Here is a 22,458-nt window from a genome sequence, read left to right on the forward strand (position 1 = left end):
AACCTTTTGATCCTCTGTACCTTGATCTGTGTCCTGAAGTTTCTCGGCTGTAACTTGTTGGGTGATCGGAGGATAGGACATAATCTATTCCACAACTGATTCACTTGATATCAGTTTGGCATAGGAGCTCCCTTCTATCATTTCTCCTTCCTGTGCTTCATTGTCTATTACATCCTCATCTAACTGAATAGTGGAAGTAGGATCTTGCTCGGTGATGTCAACTATTTCTACTTCACCTTTTGGTTCTTCAGCCTGAATCCTGAATATTTTCTTCCATTTTTCTTCAGTTTCTTTTTCAACTTCAAGAAATAGGCCATTCATCATTTTCAAGGCCCTTTGTTTTACTTGAAAATTTGTCTGGTAGTTTTTCAAATGATCTCTTATGTCATCTACCGACATATCTGGAAAGCGATGAACCAAAACTCTTTCTCTTATTTGCTTCTCCGAGTCCATAGCATATTTCCATCTATTATCAATATGTGAGTATAATGCTTTTGGAAGAAAACCAGCCACTTCCAATGGAACTACTCGGAACTTGAGAAGTACACAAATTACTGTCTCTTCTATTTGCCTCTTCTCTTCATCTGTTCTTGTATCATATTTTACATATCTGAACGACCCAAATCCACCATATTCCTTTAATTTTGCACAAAAATTGTCAACACTATGTACATCTTCCTTTGTGCTTTTTACAACCTGAAATTTATTTACATCTTCCGACTCTATGTCACTTTCCTCTTTATCCAAAATTAGTCTTCTGGTCGTCTTTCTATAAGTTTTTGTAACCTTAGGCGTTTCTACATTCTTCTGCTTCTTAACAAGTGATGCAGCAGATGATCTAGTGTTCAGTTGCTTTGCTGGCATGGTCGGTGACACCTTGGTTGAATCCTTTTTCTTTCTTTTCAAAACTTTGCCCTTTGGCAACTCGGTGCTCAGTGTAATTGCTGCTTCTTGAGCTTCAGATTCTTCCTTGATCGAAAGTTGATCACTCTTCCTTCTTGCTGTCTTAGTAGGTGTGGAGGTAGAACCTTCTCCAAACTTCTCAGTTAAATCCTTGATCATTCTAGTGGCTTTTCTGGCAGACTTTGGTACTACAATGCTCATTTTTACTTTTTCTTTCACCTCTTCATAGGTGCCATATCTGATCTCGGTAGCATGCCTTGGAAGTGCTAAAAAGGCATCTATCTATTGTTGAGCAATGTCAAAATCTATCTCATAACCCATAGGCGGTAATGATTGAGTCCTGGGTTCTACTGCATTGACATAACAGTAGTCGGTATCCACTTCAAAACATATAGTATCCTTGTACTTTTCCACTAGCTGAGGTGGAATCCTGTACCATCTTTTCCTGGAATCTGTTGAAGTAATCATCCATTATCATATTGAAATTATCACCTAGCTGATTGATGAAATCATTTATTTGATGGGTGATAGGTCGGTGTAATTCCCAAACAATGTTACCAACTGATGGAAAGAATTTCTGAAAATAGAAGAACATACACACTAAGAGTGACCCAAACTTTAGTGTGTTTGCAGTATTATTCTTCTTCGGTTTCCTTATTGTATTGAGATTTTCAAAAAGATTCTTCAATAACACTTCACATAAATTAATTTGCATACCCTTTTTAACACTTTTATAAGCCAAATCTACAACTGCACACGGTACACTGTTTTCTCTTGCAGACTGGAAGAAACAATAACCAATAACTCTAATAGCAAAATTGAGTTCTGCATCAATCACATTGTTCAACTTAAGACCTCTGCTATCAGACTCAACACCTGTTAATGTTATCAATTCCTTCTGTGAAATCATCTTCTGTGCTCGGGCATGGTCAAATATAGGGTATCCGGTTATCATGTGAATAATCTCCTTGGTGATCTTGAAAGGTTGATCCTCTAACCACATAAAATCGTCATGCACACGACTCAAGACAAATTTGACCCATTGGGGTTTGAAGACTCGAGGATAAGTTAGGGCTTCGGTCAATCCCTTAACTTTGATATGCTCAAACTTGCTATCTAAGTTTCCATCGGTGCACATTTTGTCATACATATCCTTAATCTCAGTATGACCTAGCTCTTCAACTCGGCACTTGGTATAAAATCTAACATCTTCAATCAACAGAACCCTATCCGGAATAAGAGAGAATGCAGTTTTCTCACCGGGTTCGGATGCCACTTTGGGAGGTAAGGTATATTTCAGTGTAGGCTTCTCAATGCTCTCTACTACAATGGGTTTTTGTACCTTGGGAGCCATTTAAAACTTGAAATTCTACTTACGAAATAGCTTAGGGTTTCAAATAACCAGAAAATGCTTCCAACTTAGTAAATACTTTGCAAATATTCACAACTTGACTTTGATCGGTTAACTACTAAAAATGCGGTTTAGATTATGCTAAATACCTTGAATTCGCTCTTGGAAATGTTTGATCGCCTTTTGATTCGCTTTGCTCTGCACTTTGAAAACTGGTAAGTGAAAAATGACCGCGTAAAATACTTTAAGTACCTCTTTTTGACCTTATCGGGTTTCATGCGGTTAGGTAAAATAGGCATTAAATGCACTCGGTTCCACTATACCAACTATCTCTCTTATTAGCTTTTACCGACTAGACAAGTTTAAAACTTTTGCCAGCTTCTCTGGTAATTCAAAAGACTAGATAATATTTCAAACTTGCTATTGCATCTTAGCTATGCAGATTTTGGAATTAGTACATGATTATATAGGAACTGTTAAGATCTTACCTTGTGAGAATGCAGTCCCTCCATAACTTTATTGATTAATTCGAAGTAGATGCACCTAACTCGGTAGGTAAGGTGCTTCCTTCATTAGTTGACACATTTTCCTTCTTTTTCCAAAATTTCTGTAATTTGCTTCTTATCTCCTCAGTATCTCCTCTAGGTTGGTCTCTGCAGTCTTTAGCCAAGTGTCCAACTTTGTGACAGTGAAAACATGCCATTCCGGGATTTCTCCATGATCTCCTGTTGTTCATTCCAAACCTTATCATATAGTTTGCACTTATATGTCCGTATCTTCCACAGCATTCACACCATATTCTTGTATTGTAATCCCATGGTACTGAAGTATATTGTCGATTGAGATCTGTGTGAGTTCGGTAACTTCTAGTGTTTGCTCGGTGTGGAGTCCACATATAGTTTTTCTGCTTAAACCAACATTTCTCGGTATTGTGTCCATATCTATTGCAATTTTTGCAAAACCCCCTGAATTTTGCCTTCTAATAATTGTTAATAGACTTTGTCCTACATTGCTTAGATGTGTGACCATACTTGTTGCAACTATAACAATAACCATCAAACCTAGTAACATTCGGTTGCTTACCTTTTCTGATCCGACAAACGTTGGCAATATGTCCTTCTTTTCCACAGTAGTTGCAAATAGGCTTCTTGTCTTTCATGTTATCTTTGTTTCCAGCTTTCTTTGATGATTCTCCTTTCTCAGTGGTGTTCATCCCTTTCTCGGTAGAGTTGTTTCCTTTGTAACCGAGTCCTGCAGTTTTGTTGGGTGTTCTCATATTTAGTTGCTCATCCAACATTCTTGACGATTCATGGCTTTTTCTCAATGTTTCTTTTGACTTCTTTTCTGCTTCTAGTTCATCGGTCAATCTTGATAATTCAAGTTTCAATGCTTGGATCTCATTTTCCTTTAGAGTAGCTTCATGATGTGCATAATCCAATTGATCAGACAAATTATGTTGAACTTCAATGATCCTTGATATTTCGTCATTTTTTGCAAACATCATTGCTTCTAGTTGTTGTTTTTCTCCTTCTATATTTCGCTTATTATCTTCAGTTGTTCTTAATGCTTCAAGATTTTCAGTCATTTGTGTGCTGAAATACTCATGTTCCCTTCTCATTGCTTTTAGTTGTTCATTAAGTGCTTTGTTCTTTTCTCTCAATTCTGCAATCATTTCTTCAGATTCTTCTGATATGCTGTTCTCAGATGATGTCTCAATTTGTTCCACCAACTCTAGTGAGTTCTGTAAATCATCAGACAACCTTCTTCTGACTTTCAGTGATCTTTGCATTTGCCTCTGCATATCTACAATCACTGCAATCACTTGATTAGCATGATCCAATTCTTCTTGAAGATTCACAATCTTGCGTGATTGTTTATAGCCTTCCATTGATAGGATCTTTCTCTTTAGGCTGTTAGTCCCTTTACCAAGAATTAGGCTCTGATACCAATTGTTAGGTCTGACTTGGAAAGCTAATGTACTGAGAGGGGAGGGGTGAATCAGTACTTCAAAACTTTTCTTGAAAAACAATTTTACTGATAAACACAAACTAAGTATTGTTGATCTCATAAATATATAATACTGAAACATAATCATAGAAATGACATCCATCAAAATTTCACTCCATAACACAGATTTTTGGTCACGCAAAAACACTTGGTTAGAGAGAAAAACTGCGGTGGTGATGGCACCCACAACTTCACTACTGCAGTAATCAAGATTGCTCGGTTAGAGCTACATGTTTAGCTATTTTTGATAGCTTACCCTGTTAGGAGTATAAAGATCTATAGATCTACCTTGCTAAAGGATTTTACAAACACTTCTACGAAATCTTGTACCTAGTTAAAGGCTTTACAATTTATAGACTATATTAGAGTCTTTTACCCTGTTAAAGGTTTCTAACACAACTTAATAATTCAATCAAAATCTTTACAAAATATCTGCAACTTCACATCTGAAATGTTATAGCAGACTCTATGTGCTCAATATAAAATTACCTTGCTCATAGCACTCCTCGATAATGATAAATAAACTCGGTAACCACTTCTGTATACTCTATCCCTTAAACTGTTCTTTGAAACCTTCTCGGTAACCTCTGAATATCTCTGTCAATCTTCTTTCTTCAAATTGAACTATATCATCACTTCGTATCTTCTCTCTTGATTTTCCATGTCATATCAAATACTCAAATCATTCTGTTTATATAGATCTCTGAGACGGTGATCTATTCATGCTTCGATCATACAAACATGTTTTATTGAATGAATAAACATGGAAATTATTTCATTGGATATACTTCCTCAAAATCATACAAAATCTTTAAATGCAATTTCCTATGTAATAACGGTTTCATCTTCTCGAATCTTGTAACACGTTTCACATGTGTGTCCAGGTTCATTGAATCTGGTAACACGTTTCCACTCGGTTCAGATTAACTCGGTATACCTTCTTTGTTGCTCGGTAGACATATGAACCTTACTCGGTAGACATTCTGTATTCGTCTCGGTTCATAGCTCGGTGTATATCATCTCGGTGACTTGTCTCTCTTCTATAACCGACACCGGTAGCCTTGGTATTTACTGACTGGACTTTTCAGTAGTATTAACCGACTAGTGTATATAGGATGACTTTGGGCATAAAACTAATGACAACTTAGTAAATAGCAATAGTCCAAGTCATAACGGACAATGCAAGAAATTGTAGAGCTGCTGGTTTGTTGGTTGAGGAACGTTATGATCACATCTTTTGGACAGCTTGTGCAGTTCATTCACTCAATCTTATGCTACAAAGGATTGGGACTAAAATAAAATGGACCAGAGATGTGTATGCAGAGGCTGAGGACATCCAGATGTTCATCACAAACCACCACATGTCTCAAGGGATTTTTAGATCCTTTTCGAATTTGGAGCTATTGAAGGTAAGTGAAATAGTAATTTAATTTTACATTTTCTGATTTTTTTAATTTCAATGTTCATAATATCATTGTGTAAGCTATATTGTGTATTCTTCTTTAAAGTTTGGCTTTATTTTTTAATCATTTTGGCATTAATTTGTGTTATAGGTTGCTGAGACACATTTCGCATCAAACACAATCGTCTTAAGACGACTTGTGAAAGTTAGAGTGGCACTATGCAATATGGTGATCAGCAACAATTGGACTGTATGGAAGCAAAGTAGCAGTGAGAGGGTAGAAAAAACTAGGGAGAGAATATTGAATGAGAAATGGTGGGATCTTGTTACATATCTCCTAAGTATCATTGAGCCCATTATGAGTATGATTCACTATACCGACATGTATAGGCCTTGCATTGGTGAGATTTATGATGGCATTGACTCAATGCTTGAAAAAATAAAGTTCACTATAAATGCAAAAGAGAATGACCCCGAGGAGCAATTCTTCAAAGAAGTCAAAGCAATTATTGTAGAAAGGTGGAATAAAATGACCAATCCCTTGCATCTTCTTGCCTATGCATTGACACCAAAGTACTATAGCAATCAATTTCTTGATAAACCAGGAAGGATTCCACCATGGAGAGATCTAGAAGTATCTGATGGGTACAAGGCAGCATTTCTTAGACTATATCCTGATGATCATTTGTGAGATATTGTTACAAATGAGTTCATAGAATTGGCAAATGGGAATGGTCCAAGTGTTGAGGCACTTCGTCATAGATCCAAGAAGGATGCTCATAGCTGGTGGTACTTCCATGGTGCATGCTTCTAACACCTACAACCCCTCGCTATAAAAGTTTTATCACAAGTAAGTTTAATTAATTAAAATTATCACAAGTAAGTTTATAGTTTACTTTGTCTTCATAGGTTGCTAGTAATTTTTAATTTTAATTTTATTAATGTATAACTTTAATTGTTTACTTTGTCTTCATAGGTTGCTAGTTCATCTGCTTCAGAAAGAAATTGAAGCACGTACTCTTTCATCCACTCAGTAGAGCGCAATAGGTTGAGTTGATGTGTTTTTTATGCACATGCGAACACAGAATAAAATACCTAAAGGTAACCTATCCTCTCTTGAGCAAAGTTTCCCGACTGCTGAAGATCTCGCCGAAGGATCAGTCAAGGCAACTCCAAGGTTCTTGTATGTAGGTTCTCTACTCGTGGATAAGCTCTCTGTGGTATGATGTGATTTTGCTGGAATCACAAGGGGACTTACACTTGATGACTAAACGTCTAATTTGCTTTGAACATTGCTGGAACACAGGATTTCACTAGCCTAGATTTTTTGAAAAAAAAGGAAAAAAGGATGAGGGCGAGGAAAGGATCTAATTCTTACACTAAGAATGTAGAAGCAATGAATAACCTTTGATGAAATTCTAACTAAGTCTTGTTTTGACATCCTAGGACCATCTCCACAAGGTTAGTGCGATCTTCGGAGGAAAACTTTATGATGTTCAGATCATCGCTACAGGCATAGACACCATCAGGCTGATGCATATCAATGAAGAAGCGACAATTGAAGTTAAGCTTAAACTGAATGATTCCAGTTGACTACACAAGGCAAGTCTGCAATCAACAAACTGCTAGTAGTATGGATATACGAATTTCACCATCAATCAAACACATTTCTTCCACTCATCTAACAACATGAAATCAAATATGAGAAGTATAGAGACCATGCAAATTGTTGAATCAACCCAAAGATTTCACCATTTCTTCAATGAAGTTTACAAGTCTTTTACAACAACATCTTGGCAACAATCTTTGCCTTCTCTTTCTATTCTACTTTAATTGCTATTCTATCAACTGACTATTTACTATTTCTAACTATTCACCTTCTAACTACTGACTAACTATTATCTATTACAAATGAGGAGCCAGGGCTTATATAGTGCCCTCAATACAATTCGATGGCTCAGATCAATGGCCGAGATTTTACAATGAAAACCCTAATTAGGGTTTGTTACAACAAACTCAATTCTGGCCAATGAAATAATTGCATTATTTGGACACATCTTCTCTGGAATATTCGACCAATGGATAGCCGGGGTAGGTACATTGAAGTTTGTGTCATCTTTGATGAGTCAGGTACATTGAACCTGGACACGCTAAGGTGGATCAACCCAACATGGAGGAGTGATGACTGGGACGCCACCTTGTCTGACACTTGCAACTTGGTAGATATTCAATTTGATGATGCTGAGAAGCTAACTTTAATTAACTCTTCTGAGACTATTTGCTTCTCCAATGAACCCTTGCTTTAACCTCCTTTGTCTTTGATGTGTAGGATGGATGGTGTACCTTTCCTTCAAATGCTGGACTGGAAGAGGTCGTCCTTGATGATGCTGGACTGGAGGAGGTCGTCCCTGCTGATGTTGGACTGGAGGAGGTCATCCTTGCCCTGGCCTGGTCTTCTTTCACCTGCAAGACAAACCATAAAATGATTAAGGACACATAACATATTTATTCTAACATAGCATTTTATACCTTAAATCATCAACAAAAGATATTAAAATGAAGCTTTCTCAAGATTCTTTCCAGGGACAGGCTTCATAAGAATTTCGCCCTGGACCCTTTGGAAGGGTCAGGAGCGAAATTTGCATTCCTGGCTCAAATTGTTCTCACTTTGCAACCGTACTTGCTTAGATACATGCCCAAAGATGCCCTCATTCTCAACCAACACCAATCTTGATGCAAATTTGGGGCAAGAGAGAGGCTTTTAAGAATTTCACTCTGGACCCTTTGGAAAGGTCAGGAGCGAAAATCACTTTTTAGGACAAATTCTACCATTCAACTCACCTCCAGGGTCAAGGAAACTTTGCTCCATCCTTCCCTAAGCCATAAAAACCAAAAGCTTGACTTGATTTGCAAGGAAGACAAGTGATTTTAGGAATTTCGCTCTGGACCCTTTGGAAGGGTCAGGAGCGAAATTCACCATTTGGCTCAATTCCTTCACATTTGATAATCATTGATAAGTCAAAGTTATTTCTAAGGACCTCTTCCATCAAAACTCACCTTAGTCAGCACTAGGCTTGGCACAAAATTGGGAAAAAAGGTGGTTTTGAGAAAATTCGCTCTGGACCCTTTGGAAGGGTCAGGAGCAAAATTCTCATTTTGAGCTCATTTCTTCATATTTGATGACTCTTGACAATTCAAGGACATGCCTAAGGACACCTCTAATCTTGACCCACACTAGACTTGGCATAAATTTGAGGGAAAAGATAGGTTTTGCACAATTTCACCCTGGACCCTTTGGAAGGGTCAGGAGTGAATTTCATGATTTGCTTGTTTATCCTCACTCAATTACATTCTTTTCACTTTGTTTACTTGGACTCTTATCCTTGAATCCCTCTCCCATGCTTGCAACATTTCGCTTGACCTCAAAGTGACTAGAAAAGAGAATTTCGCTAGAAATCATGGCCAGGGACAGGACCTATAATGAATTTCGCCCTGGACCCTCTGGAAGGGTCAGGGGCGAAATTCTTCCTCTAGCCCAAAATCATCATTTTTTTGAGACAAAAATCCATTCAAGGGCAATCTTAAGGGCTTCTATCATCCTTGTCTAGGCCTGACTTGGCACAAATGTGAAAGGAATAGGTGGATTTAGGATTTTCGCTCTGGACCCTTTGGAAGGGTCAGGAGCGAAAATCTCATTCTTGACTTGATCCTTCATCTTTTCACCTCCAATCTTCTCTAGAAGGTAACTAAACATCATTCTCATGCAAGGAACAAAGTCTTAAGCCCAAGCAAGGTCAAAAAGGTAGGCTTGTAAGGAATTTCGCTCTGGACCCTTTGGAAGGGTCAGGAGCGAAATTCACCTTCTTGGCTAGAATCCTTCATTTTTTCAAGGCTTTCAAACATTTCCAAAGTCCAAACATGTCCACACTTCCCTTCAAGATGCCTTGCAACTCAAAATTTGGTCAAACTAGAGAGGAGATGAGCCTTAGGAGGATTTTCGCTCTGGACCCTTTGGAAGGGTCAAGAGCGGAATTCACCATTTGGGCTTGATTGTTCATTTTTTAAACTTCAATTTTCTCCTGGAGGCAAATATAGATCGTTTTCCATCAAAGGAGCAAGGTTTCAAGCCAAAACAAGGGAGCAAAAAAGGTTTATGATGAATTTCGCTCTGGACACTTTGGAAGGGTCAGGAGCGAAATTCACTTTTTGGCTACAATCTTCATCTTTCAAAGTGTCCAACTCCCTCCCAAGGCAAGAACATACCAATTTATCCTACATCACGCCAACACCTAGCCAAAACAAAGAAGGAAATAAGAGCTACACGGATTTTCGCTCTGGACCCTTTGGAAGGGTCAAGAGCGAAAATCATGATTTGACCTTGATTCTTGCTTTTTTCAACTCTAATTTTCTTTGGGAGGCAAACATAGACTACTCTCCTTTCATCTCCATCTTGGTCTTGACTTTAGCAAAGGGGAAAATGAGTGTTTTCAAGAATTTCGCTCTGGACCCTTAGGAAGGGTCAGGAGCGAAATTTCTATTCTAGGCTCAATTCACCTTCAAACTGACTTGACTTTGTCTTAGACTTGATCCTAGATCCATTTCCTTCCATATCCTTGCAAACTTGCTCGACCACTCTTTGACTTAGGCGAGATCTTGAGTCTTTGGTGAATTTTCGCTCTGGACCCTTTGGAAGGGTCAGGAGCGAAAATTGAAATTCGCTCTGGACCCTTTGGAAGGGTTAGGAGAGAATTTTGACATTTTAGCCTCTTCGTTAGGATTATTTTATGGAATATAACATTTAAGTATAAGAGACATTATACTTTAAGTTATATTCCATATATACTTCCAGGATGTTTGAGAGTGGTTTCGGACTTCCAGGAGTTATATTGCAAAATCTAGTTTTTGAAGGATTCTTCAATTTTCCAGACAGTCAAATTTCAGGATCAGGACATTCCAGACTTTATCACTCACCAACTTGACCTAGCTCGGGCCTTCAAGAATGATACTCACTCACCAAGCAAGACACAATTAGTAACAAGAGCAAAACTAGGCCCTAAGGAAGACTCTCAAAGAAACCCTAATTCTGGGGCCCTGTGGACTCACCCTGGCTCAAGCAAAGCCTGCAATCCAACGATCCCCTCGACAGCACTCATCCTGCAAAGGCTAACAGACAAAACCCTAAAAGACCTAGAAAACAAACCCCAGAAGGAAAAAAGCAGGGGTCCCCATTTGCAATGGGGCGATGTGTGAATACATCACAACAGGTTGCTATCAAAAAGAGCGGAGAATTAGTATATGTGCATTCCAACCTACGGCTTCTTTCACACAAACAACGTGACTACACACAAGGGGAAACGAAGATGTGGGATATAGAGCCAGAGCATACTGATTTGGATGCTCCCGCTTCTCAGCTTCTTGCATTGACACTTGATGACTTGGAGAGCGAGCAAACTTATAGTGCAAGTCCAAGTGGCGTTGGCTCATCCACTGTCAATGTCAATGACGAGGAGGATGAGGAGGAGGAGGAGGAGGAGGATGATGAATTAGCTGATCCATTTGATGATTAAACTTTATATTGTTGAAAGTTGAAACAATGATACTTGAATATTTTGTCATTTTGATATTAAACTTGATGTATATGATGCTATTATGGTATGATCATGATGCTATGATTACAAGTTTATGTTTGTTATGTTGTTTATATGATGCTATGTGACATGCTAATCTTAATTCATCCTTACAGGCTGCACAAATATTAAAATATATATATATATAAAAATTACATGTTTTTGTACTAACGAACCCAAACCCCTTTTCAAAATTTTGTCGTACTGGCGTACCAGTTCTTCGAACCCGAACCGGCAAGCTAGTTTCAAAACAAATATCAACAAGTCTGCAAAAATCAGAAAACTAAGCAATCTGCTACAAGTTTGGAGGGAGAGTAAGATTGGGGGCAGATTTAAGTATGGGTTCTATACAAAGGAATCAATGCATGCTTCATGAACCCTCATTCACACAGAAGTTTCTGAGATAACATATTCAGAAATTTACAATTGAGAGATTCCTTGACTAGTGTTTGACGAATTTCCCAAAATAGAGAAGTCTAGAAAAAACAAGCAAATCAGATCAGGGAGCTTTAAAATTTGTTCCAACAGAGAATTCCTTGTACTGCTCATGTATGCAAACTGTTTGACAAATTGTCTGAGGTAGAAAAGGTGCAAAAAATTAGTATCAGAACAGGGTGGATTATTACAAGATTTTTGGCTTTCTAATTTGGATACCTAGTCCAAAAAGGGGTGAATGAATACAATATTTAGAACATAACCAGAACACCACAAACCCATGAAAAATTTCTCAGATCAGTTATATATGATGGGAAATGAGATGAGGGTATAAAATCTACAAGACCTAACACCTAGCATGACCAACAAGCTCCACATCTATGTACAAGAGCTTGTATAACCTACAAAATATTGCGCAGCTCCAAGAATGGTTTTCAACAATAATAATAACTTGCAAATCCCTTGCTCCAAGAGGAGAGCATGAGTACCAACCCTTGTTCCACATCCAAATATAGTTGATACAGACTCCTTCATGTCCCTTTTGGATTCAAGCACACAAAAGTAATGCCAAAAAGTTGAATTGAGCTATCAAAACACTTCACATTCCAGCACTCTACTTGTCCCATAGTGAATATGGCAATTCTACCAAGGGTGAAAGGGTATTCACTGCAATCTGGATGAAATTGCCAGGGCAACAGCAGAATTCACTACAGTATCATATGAGATCAGGATGGTATATTGGTGTTTGTTGCAACATTTTAGAATTTGTTACTTCTAACAAGCAGTGATTTCAAAAAACTCAAAACCAAGTATCATTTGATTTCTATGAGCAAGTTTGTTTTCTTCCCAAGAGTATCTAGATCATCCAAGTCTTCAACAACCCTGCATCCAAGTTCACGGTGATCCAAAACTGACAAAATGTGAACTTTTTTAAGGAACTTTTGAAACTAGTCCTTCCTTGACTAAATGGAGAAACATCTGATTATTTGATCATAAGAAGGATCCATTTTTCAGATCATGGTTGGTCCTGTAATGGACATACTACAACGCACTTGAGTAGATTAATAGTGGAGATGAGTGGGAATTAGCTCTCTTGCCAGAGTTTTCATCCCACATTGGGGTCTCTCCAAGTTAAACTTAGTCTTGAAAACTTTGTGTTTGCTTGCCTGTTTCCATGCTTAAGCGATGTTGAGCTACCTGCACATCTTGTTTGTTGAGTGTCTGAATGAATGAACACAATAAAAGATATAACGAAGAGATGTTTGTGAGAAGCAGTACGTAGGATATCTGTTGTTGATGAGCTGTTTGAGAGTATCTCACTCAGTTTATGAATCATTTTTTCACAATTTCAATTCCAAACATTATACACTGCACATATTTATGAACCCTACAAAAATAATTCATATTTGCAACTAATTTTGTTGGCTGCATACATATTTATTTAATCTAAAATGCGTTGAGCAGTTAATACACCAAAAAGAATCATTTTCACTGATATGAGCATTACTATCTCTTCAACACTGACAAGCGGATGATAAATTTTGAAATCTTCAACCAATTTGTAAAAAAATATTATATTTCAGGCAGCCCAATATGCAGAATATTTGTGAATGCAATACCTTTTAAGTCTGAAAGTCATGAATATCACAGTAAGAAACCTTCATATGATTCCTAGATTATACATTAGATACTTTAATGTTTTTAACAAATTAAAGGTTCCAAAGACAATACAAGCTGACCTGAAAAGCAAAGAACTAAGCACCAGAGGATGTCAACGTGGTGTGGCACCAGTCACATTCTCATAAAAATAAGTTAGAGCCAATCAGACATTCATTCTGTTTACTCCTAAAATGAGGAGATACAATATTTTTTTCCAATTTTTAATTAAAATATTAAGGGAAATGACAATATGATTTTCCTTATTTATTTTATTATAAACCAAAAGAGGTACCTATTTTTGTGTATCATTCTTGTCAATTATAAAAATATATGGGATCAGAGGCTACCAACTTTGAAGAGCATAAGAATCCTTTTGCTAGATTTTAAGCTGCATGATATATAGCACTCAATAAAGCAAAGTTACAAACATGACTTATGAAAGTTGTATAGCATACACTCAGCAAGCACTTTTGGATCACCACCAAGCGGATAGAACTCAAGCCCTGCTGTCAAAACAAATTCCTCAAAATTCGAATGAGTAGCTAATCTCACACGATGCCCGTACTCCTGGAAATTTTCCAACAAAATTGAACATCAATTTACTTTCAGAAGGAAAGAATATATATCAATGTTCACAAGTGGCCAAAGTAGCAATCAGAACCATGATTTGCTTTATGAAACTGCACCTCAGATTTTCCCCTCAAACATTTAACAAAGACATATAATGCAGTAGACCTCACTATAGTTTTCCTTAAAGAAAAAGAGACATTACAGTGCACATCTGATATTGAAGTTCGACAGTAATATTTTCTAGAATTGTGTTCTTTGTAAAAAGGCAGCTATAACAACTTAATCAAGTTCATTATCTTCTTCAACAAAAATAAATTTATGCACATGATGGTATACAGATTTTATATTTCATTTAGCAATATGAATCACAAGCCATGAAAGATAAAAAAATATCTCATTAAATCAACCCCTTAAAGAATCAAAATGATTCGATTGAAATTACCTCATCAATCTACATTATTCTATTGAACTTGATGACTTTTAAGAAGAGGAATTACATTGTCTAATAGATGTGAAAACAGGATGCTTGGATAATTGACAATTCTTTCAACTACACAAACTAAGTGGACTTACACAAAATCTATGTTATTGAATTACCCCCTAAAAACCCCAAAAAAACTTACAAAATGTCCCAAATTGAAATCGGAATTGGAATTCTTACAAAATCAGACAAGGTTTTGTATTTTTATCCCAAAATTGCTTGAGTAGCTTCATGGACACTCCCAGGCGATTCCAGTATTAAAAAAAAGCTATGTTCCACGGGGACGCGTCCCCTTCCTTTTTTCCCTCGTACCCGTACCGGGGTCAAAATGGGGACAGGAATTTGCTGTTTCCTAAGCGTCCCTCTTTTCGCAAAAAAACAGGGGACGTTTCGGGGACGGGTATTGGGCAGTAGGGGACAGCCAGCTGACCCCGGGACAGCTAAGGGACGCCTAGGCGTCCCCCAACCGTCCCCGGGACAGCTGGCCGTCCCCTACAGCCCAGAATTTTTTTAAGTCCAAAATAAAATAAAAAACACATTTTTAATTTACAATAGAGGTTCAGCTGGCCCCACCAAGACCCCAAATAGACATAAAATATAACAAACCCTAATCTAATGCATAAAACAAACAAAAGGAAGAAAAAGATACTCATTCTGGCATTTGCAAAATAGGAAAAGAACAGCAAGAAGAGAAGAAGCAGCTAGTTAAGGACAGCTATATATTTTATTAGTTTTATCTTGAGATTATGATAGACAGCTGATCATGGACTTCTATGTTTTAACTTTTCTATTTACAATTTATGTCATCTCATAGTTATGGATGTTAAATATTTAATATTTATCATTTTATGTCTATTATGGATGTTTATGACATATATTTGTTGGCAATGATTGATAAAAGCATTTAAATTTTGGTAAAATGTTTGTCAACTCTCTTGTGAAATCTTAATTCAAGTCAAATGCAATGTATTAATGTCTATGATGAATGCTTTACCATTGTTATGATATGCATATTTGAATTTCTCTATATTTGTAAAAACCCCCCTATTTTTTTAACAGCCGTCCCCTGCCATCCCCCCAAAAATGACCCAAAAGTACCCCTGTACCGGAAACACGTCCCAGCATCCCCCATCACTAAAACTCCGTGGAACATAGAAAAAAAGTGATAGAGGTGAATTCTATCAATGGTGAGTGCAAATATAACAAGATGCAAAGTTGAGATGCATTACAAATATAATATCAAAAGATTGACTAATATATGTGCTCATACAAAGCGTCAATCATAAATAAAGACTACTGCTGCAACAACCCAGAAGTGAATAGATAAACAAATATTTAGTATTCAAATGCCCAATATGAAATATACCTCTAGTAATGTACAATGGTATAGAAATCACATCTACATCTACCTTTGTTATGATTCCCAAAGATACAGAGAGGGGGGGGGTGAATCAGTGTCTAACCGGTATATCAAATTACTTGATTTAAAACATGAAAAGCATATTAAAACTGAGTACCGGTAAACCAGAAATAATGCAATAAATAAGAACAATAACAACAACATGAGAAGCACACCATAACACAGTATTTTAACGAGGAAACCCGGTTTGGGAAAAAACTCGGTGGGATTTGTGACCCACAATATTCGCTTACTAGCCAATAAGGGAATATTACTCTTACAATAGGGACCTGCACATGCAGGAAGGCCAAGTGCCTAGAGCTCACTGCTCAATTACAAAAGAAGTCACACTGACTTACAAAAATGGATTATACTAATCCAGTGTCTTGTACTGCTTCAAATTAGCATCTGCTATGCCAGATTCAATACCGGTTTAAGCTTTGTTACAACATAAACCTTTAACCAATAATTCGCATATTAGGTCTGCTATTACTTTTCCATACTTTGCATCCTATCTCTTGTCTACAAAATGATCTACAATGATCTCATACATATATGAATCATATTACAATCCACCATGTCGGCTTACAAAAGATTTTACAATTAATTACAAAATACATTAATACAAAATTGTTGTCGGCCAGGATGCCGGTATTCTTCCTTTTCGCTGTCGGTGTTTTGTGTGCCGGTGTAGAGTCTATCGGTGCCGGTGCCTGTGTCTGCCTACCGGTATCACATGATTGCAAGGTTGCCATCAATGACAATACCTTCAATCACCTACAATTTCTCATTGGAGTGTGCATTTGCCAACAATCTCCCCCTTTGGCATTGATGGCAACACTCATGAGAAAAATTCAAGAATGCATCCGAAAACTGAAGTCCAAAAAAAACTTTGCCAAAAAAACTGTGTCCAAAAATGTATGCTCCCCCTGAGCAGATAATCTCTACTTCCTTCTGACCATTTTTCTCATCACACTACTCCCCCTTTGACATCAATGACAAAGGTTGTCATTCGCTGTCAATGGAGTCCTACCTGGATTCTTGGAACCGGTGGGTTACAATCTAAAAGATATCTGTCAAAATCAAATTTATACCATTACTGAATGTTTTGTTGTCTTTTATTGCCTCTTGTGTTCTCTGCACTGTACCGGTGAGTATGTGCATTTTCTCTTCCGATGTCTTCAATCCGGGAACCAGAGCCTCAGATATTTCTTTTCTCAAAGAAATGAGGTATTCTAGTCTTGGACCAAGTCTGCATTTCAAGTCCTTTGCTTTATCCTTTATTCTTTGTTTGTCATTCTCTAACTTCTTGATTTTCTCTTCTAGCTCTGCAATCTTCTTTTCTATCTCCAAAAATGAATCTGATGATCCTATTGGATTGTCAGCAATATTGTTAATCTTATCTTGTGCTTTGCTGATTTCCTTGTCAAGGTCTTCTGTTAAGATATTTGTCTTACACGTGTCCCAGTACAATTTCTTGAAGTCAAAAATTATTTCTCCAAGTTCCGGTAATAGGGTATCCATTTTCTCCTTGTTCTTCTTCACAATTTCCCCAAAGAATTTCTCTTTTTCTTTAATCATTCTTTCCTTAAATGTATCCTCATTTATTTGATCAACAGTCAATATGTTGTCGGTGATGAACTTAGACAATGTGTTTAGTTGACCTAAAGAATCCTTATTATCAACAATGTACTTTGGTGCTATCAATTTAAGAATTGGAATTGTATCATCAATAGCCTTATAGGCTTGTGCATTACATTCTGTGATCTTCTTTATTGAATCCAATAAGACCTTTGTTATATTTGTAGGTCTGAATTCTGCCATAGATGTACCAGATGTTTGTCCAACAGTCTTTACAATAGCCATGCTACCAGTTGTGGTAATCACCTTACTTTATTCGACCTCTGGTAGGTCAGTCTGTGTTTGCATTTCTACAAACAAAGGTTTATGCTTTTCAGTTTGGGCTGGTGGCACTGTCTCTGTCTGAACCTGTGCTTCAACCTGTACCTGTTTTGGTTTCTCTATCTGTATCTCAGAGGGTTTCTCTGAACTTTCAACTACCGATTTCTCAAATGTAGTCTTAGTTTGTACCTCTAAACTCTCTTTTGCCGGTTCTTCAGATGGTTTTTCAGTTGTTTCTACCGGTTTCTCAGTGGTATCCTCAGTTGATTGTTCTGCCTGTGTAGGTTTTTCTATGCTTATCTTAACCACTGCAACCGGTGACTCAATAGTCACATCTTCCTCCTTATCTTCAATGGTTTCTCTGTCAACCACAACATTTACTTCCTGGGTGTCTACATTCACAGTATACAAAATTTCAGACTCAAGATTTGTATCCTCTAGTGGAGTCTTCATACTTTATGTGGACGGTTGACTGTCAGTAGTATCTACCGGTGAAGAATCTGAAAGAGGTGGGGGCACATTGTCAGTTATTTTAAGGCTTGGAGGTCCACCTACCTTACCTTTCCCCTTATCTTTGTCCTTTTGATATACTTTAATAGTTTTTGGTCTGAGTAATTCTTCCTGTTTTTCTTTTTCCACAAAGAATATATCCCATGCATCTACTGTTTCCTCAGAGGCTTCCTTTACTCTACCTGCCATTTGTGCTACATGTCAGTGAGCAGTGGAGTATACTGTCCGGTTTGCTTCACTGATTAGTTTATCTATTTCATCAGTTGAGTTGACTGGATGTACTGCAAGTAGTTTTTCAATCTTAATTTTCTTGTCCAACTCAACAATGGCTAACCTTCTAGCTTCAAGTCTCCTATACAAATCATTTGGAATTTCATCAACAACTTCCATCAAAAATTTCTTGTATATATCTAAATGTAAGATTACACTGGTCTCTATGCTTTCCTTATCATCAGCTGATAGTGTATTGTATATTTTGTTGATGTTCTTCAGCTTACCATCCTCTATAATTTCACAAAGAAGTTTGTCTATTGGGGCAATATCTTGTTTTACCTTCTTCTTAGGAGTCATTTTCTTTGCGGGAGGCCTTACTGCCTGTTGTTTTTGTCTGGTTCTTTTTGGTGTAGGAGAGGGTACCGATGTGGGTTTTCTTTTCCTTTCTACCCTTTTAAATACTGTCGGTATATCACTCTCAGAAGAAGTTCCAACCGGTGAAAGCTGAGTTTCCGGTTGAGGTGCTTCCAACTCACTTTCACTTATACCAGTTTGTCTCAAAACATCTTCCTTGATTGCTTTAGCCTGCCGGGTTCCTTTCCTTACGGTTGCTTCAACTTTCTTAACCCTTTTCCTTGATTGAATTCCACTTTCTATTGTTTCAGCATTTCCAAAAACTTCCTCAGTAGGTTCATTGGGTGCTTCAAGGAGGGCTTTTGCATAAGTTTCAATGATATTGTCATCTGTTTCATAGCCCATTTCAGTTACCCAGATAGTTCTAGGGACAACTGCCTCCATCCAAATTTCATCTTTCTTGATCACAAAACAAATTTCCTTCTGATATTTATCCACAATAGCTTGTGACAGTCTTACTCTAGTTTTCATTCGAGTCTTCAATGCTTGAAAATGTTCATTTAGGTTCTCTCGGTTTTCTCCCATATTGTTCAATAGATCCAACAGTTGTTTTCCTACTGGAATGTCAAAACCAAAATCTGTTGCACCAATAAAGGGTACTTGTTTTGTTATGTACAACATCAGACAAACAAGCAAATTTCCAAATCTGAATGTTCCTTTCTTATCTCCTTTAATCTTTCACAGATTGTCTATCAACTCATCTTTGAGCCATTCACATACATCTATCCTTGCATTATCATTAACCATATCATAGGCACTTTTGATACATAGGCTAGACACTAAGTTCAACCTATTTGCATGTGTAGCCTTATAACCTAAGATCATACTGATAAATCTGATATTTATGTCTTTTACATCGTTCACCCTTAGAGACCTTTTATCAAATGTTGCATCGGTTAGGTTTATCACTGTGTCATTTGAGACCTTCTTTGTTTTGTCAGGTCTGTTACCGGTGGAAGATAACCCTGTTATAGCTTTTACCGCTTCTTTTGTGATTTTGTGAATTGAATCTAACCAGAAATATTCACCATGTACTCTGCTTAACACAATCCTTATGATATCCTTGGGAAAATCCGGGATACTAAGGATTTCAATAAAACCTAGGGTTTCCACTATTTTGTGTTCCGGTTTAACATTTCCAGACTCATCACAAATCACAGTCTTATACATATTTAGTATTCAAATGCCCAATATGAAATATACCTCTAGTAATGTACAATGGTATAGAAATCACATCTACATCTACCTTCTCCTTTAAATTAGTCATCATGATGACTCTCAATGGAAGGTTGAGACATGGATGATGATGCACAAGTTCTAACAAGCGGCAAAAGCATAATGGGAGTGAGAACAAAAATAGTTGGGATTGTCATTCATGGTGGAGTGATGATTAATGGTACCTTTTGTTGATAGTGAAGCTCTCAAAATGGGTGGCTTTGACTTTCATCAATGGTCCACATATGATAGAATGTGTTGATGAGCATGAGAAAGTTCCCTTAACCCTATCCAACCTGTCATACAAGGTTGTATTTTCCTTCTCAACAATTAACATTAATTAAACCACATTATCCATGACTTCCAATCCTACAACTTCCAAATAAAATTTCTCCTCTCCCATTTTCTCCCTTGTTCTTCATCTTTTATAACTCCAACTTAAGTTTCATGATCTTCTTTGCAATAGCCTCATCTTGCTTCCTTTTTTATTTTGTGTGCTTTCTCACATTTTCCACTTTTTTAGTTTTGAGCTTCTGTTCTTTCCTACCTTTTTTATTTTCACGTTCAATTCTTCTACTTGCACATCCAACTCAACAGTCTCTTTTTATACTTGTTTCTAGTACACTTGTGCCAAATAATCTTTTTGTGAAACTGATTTTCATGTACCAATATCTGTTTTTGCTTTTTCAATCACATTAGACATTGCAAAATGTCATCATGCATGTTTATCAATATATGTCAAATCACCAACAGCATTCTGAGTGTTTTATCTTGTACCTATTAAGCATGTAATTTTCGACTGCTTTATGAAGATTGTATCACATTATGCCAGGTTAGGGTAATCCTTGAACTGCTCTTTCTAATAGTTATTAAGTAAAACCATTACACTCAATAGCAACCATGTTACAATGGAGTTCAGAATTTCACTATTTATTCTTGTATGCAACTCTTACCATATTGTACATTAAATTGGCCCATTTACTAGATAATTTATCTTCTTTCCCTATGAAGAAGAGACCATACGCTGCTTAGAATTGATTTGATGTCATCATAGCCACTGCCATTGCCAGTGACCATTATTTCCATAAGCACGGACTAGGATTTTCTCTTTTTAGACTCTAGTGCACAAGAACATCGTGATCAAGATGTCTAGTCAATAGGGGATGGCTCATAACTGTTCAAACTGACTTAGAGAGAGGGCAGGCTCTCTTACATCAGAATTGTGCTCCAGAGTAATAATATGTCTTTACCTTTTGGCCCCTCATCATGCATTCCCTTGAATCATGTGTCTTGTATGTGTTGTCAGAACTGCATCTTCATCCAATCATTGTAATGTCCCCTTCTTAGGTGACAGGTAGTTGAGCAAGGATTGGCCTATCATTAGGTTCCCGTATGCCACTGGAGTGGAAAGGGGACCCATACTGAGGCTTGTGGAGCTACATGGGGACTTTACAAGCCATTCTGGGCAGTCTGAGGCGGTCTCCTAGATTTTAGGAGGGTGTCCTATTTTTGGGGGTTACTTGGGAGTTGACCGAGACGCAGCAGGGGACCTCAGGAATCATTTCGGAGGTTTTGGTTGCAATTCCTATTTTTTAGGAGTGTCCATACTTTTTAGGAGACTGCCAGTTGCACTACCACATCCAATCATCATCCTTGGACTGGTGACAGCATTCAGTTTCCAATTTGGGAGTTCAAGTGCTGAATTCAGGAATAAATTTGGATTATTAAAGTTATTCCACTTAATTGAATAAAGTGTTTTCTTAATAAAATATTTTTAATATTATAATAAAGGGGACCACCTTGGGCCACATTGGCTAGGAGACATAACATAAGTTGTTTTTAAAACAACTTAAAATAATAAAAGGGAGCCTAGGGAAAAGGTATGACCAACATAGAGGAAAGCCAAGTATTTTAATAAAACAGTATAGTGTTTTAAAATGGCAAATGGGAACCCTAAAAAGGTTTGATCCTCTTGGAGGGGGAAAGAAGAGAGGTTAAAAAGTGAATTGGCAGCCATTTTTCATTATTCTTGATGACTGATTTTTGAGAGCAGCAGCAGCTTGGAGAAGTATTTCTCAGATCTATTGGGGAGGACAAAAATCCTTCACAGTTTGAAGGCCTACAGGGGTGTCGGAGCTTCTAAGGAGCATAAATCTTCAATTTGGAGCCAGTTATCAGCCTTTATATTGTAGGGATCAGGTTTTTATTTGGCTGGCTGGAGAGATGAGCAATGATCATACCTTTATTTGAGCAGATCAGAGACGGCCGTCAGCAGATCGGGCCCATCCAAGGCCATGGCAACTTCATTTATACATTTCTCAGCCCACCGTACAATTTGGAGGTCTAGAGCATCAAACCCTAGGTGACACA

At 37.4% G+C, this 22,458-nt stretch overlaps 1 protein-coding gene across 11 annotated transcripts in view; it reads right to left on the reverse strand.

Moving 5' to 3' along the window:
* The window catches only part of LOC131045206 (sterol 3-beta-glucosyltransferase UGT80A2), a 177,426-nt gene that overhangs the window by 48,400 nt on the left and 106,568 nt on the right, over nucleotides 1-22,458 (reverse strand). For 9 of the 11 annotated variants that reach the window (XM_057978810.2, XM_057978785.2, XM_057978799.2 and 6 more), the window contains one exon: nucleotides 13,813-13,951. In XM_057978810.2, the coding sequence (XP_057834793.2) occupies nucleotides 13,813-13,951 (139 nt within the window). The remainder of the gene's footprint in view (nucleotides 1-13,812; nucleotides 13,952-22,458) is intronic. The other 2 variants (XM_057978816.2, XM_057978805.2) reach the window with 1 other exon arrangement.

Source organism: Cryptomeria japonica, chromosome 3 (genome assembly GCF_030272615.1).
Source record: "Cryptomeria japonica chromosome 3, Sugi_1.0, whole genome shotgun sequence".
NCBI lineage: Eukaryota > Viridiplantae > Streptophyta > Pinopsida > Cupressales > Cupressaceae > Cryptomeria > Cryptomeria japonica.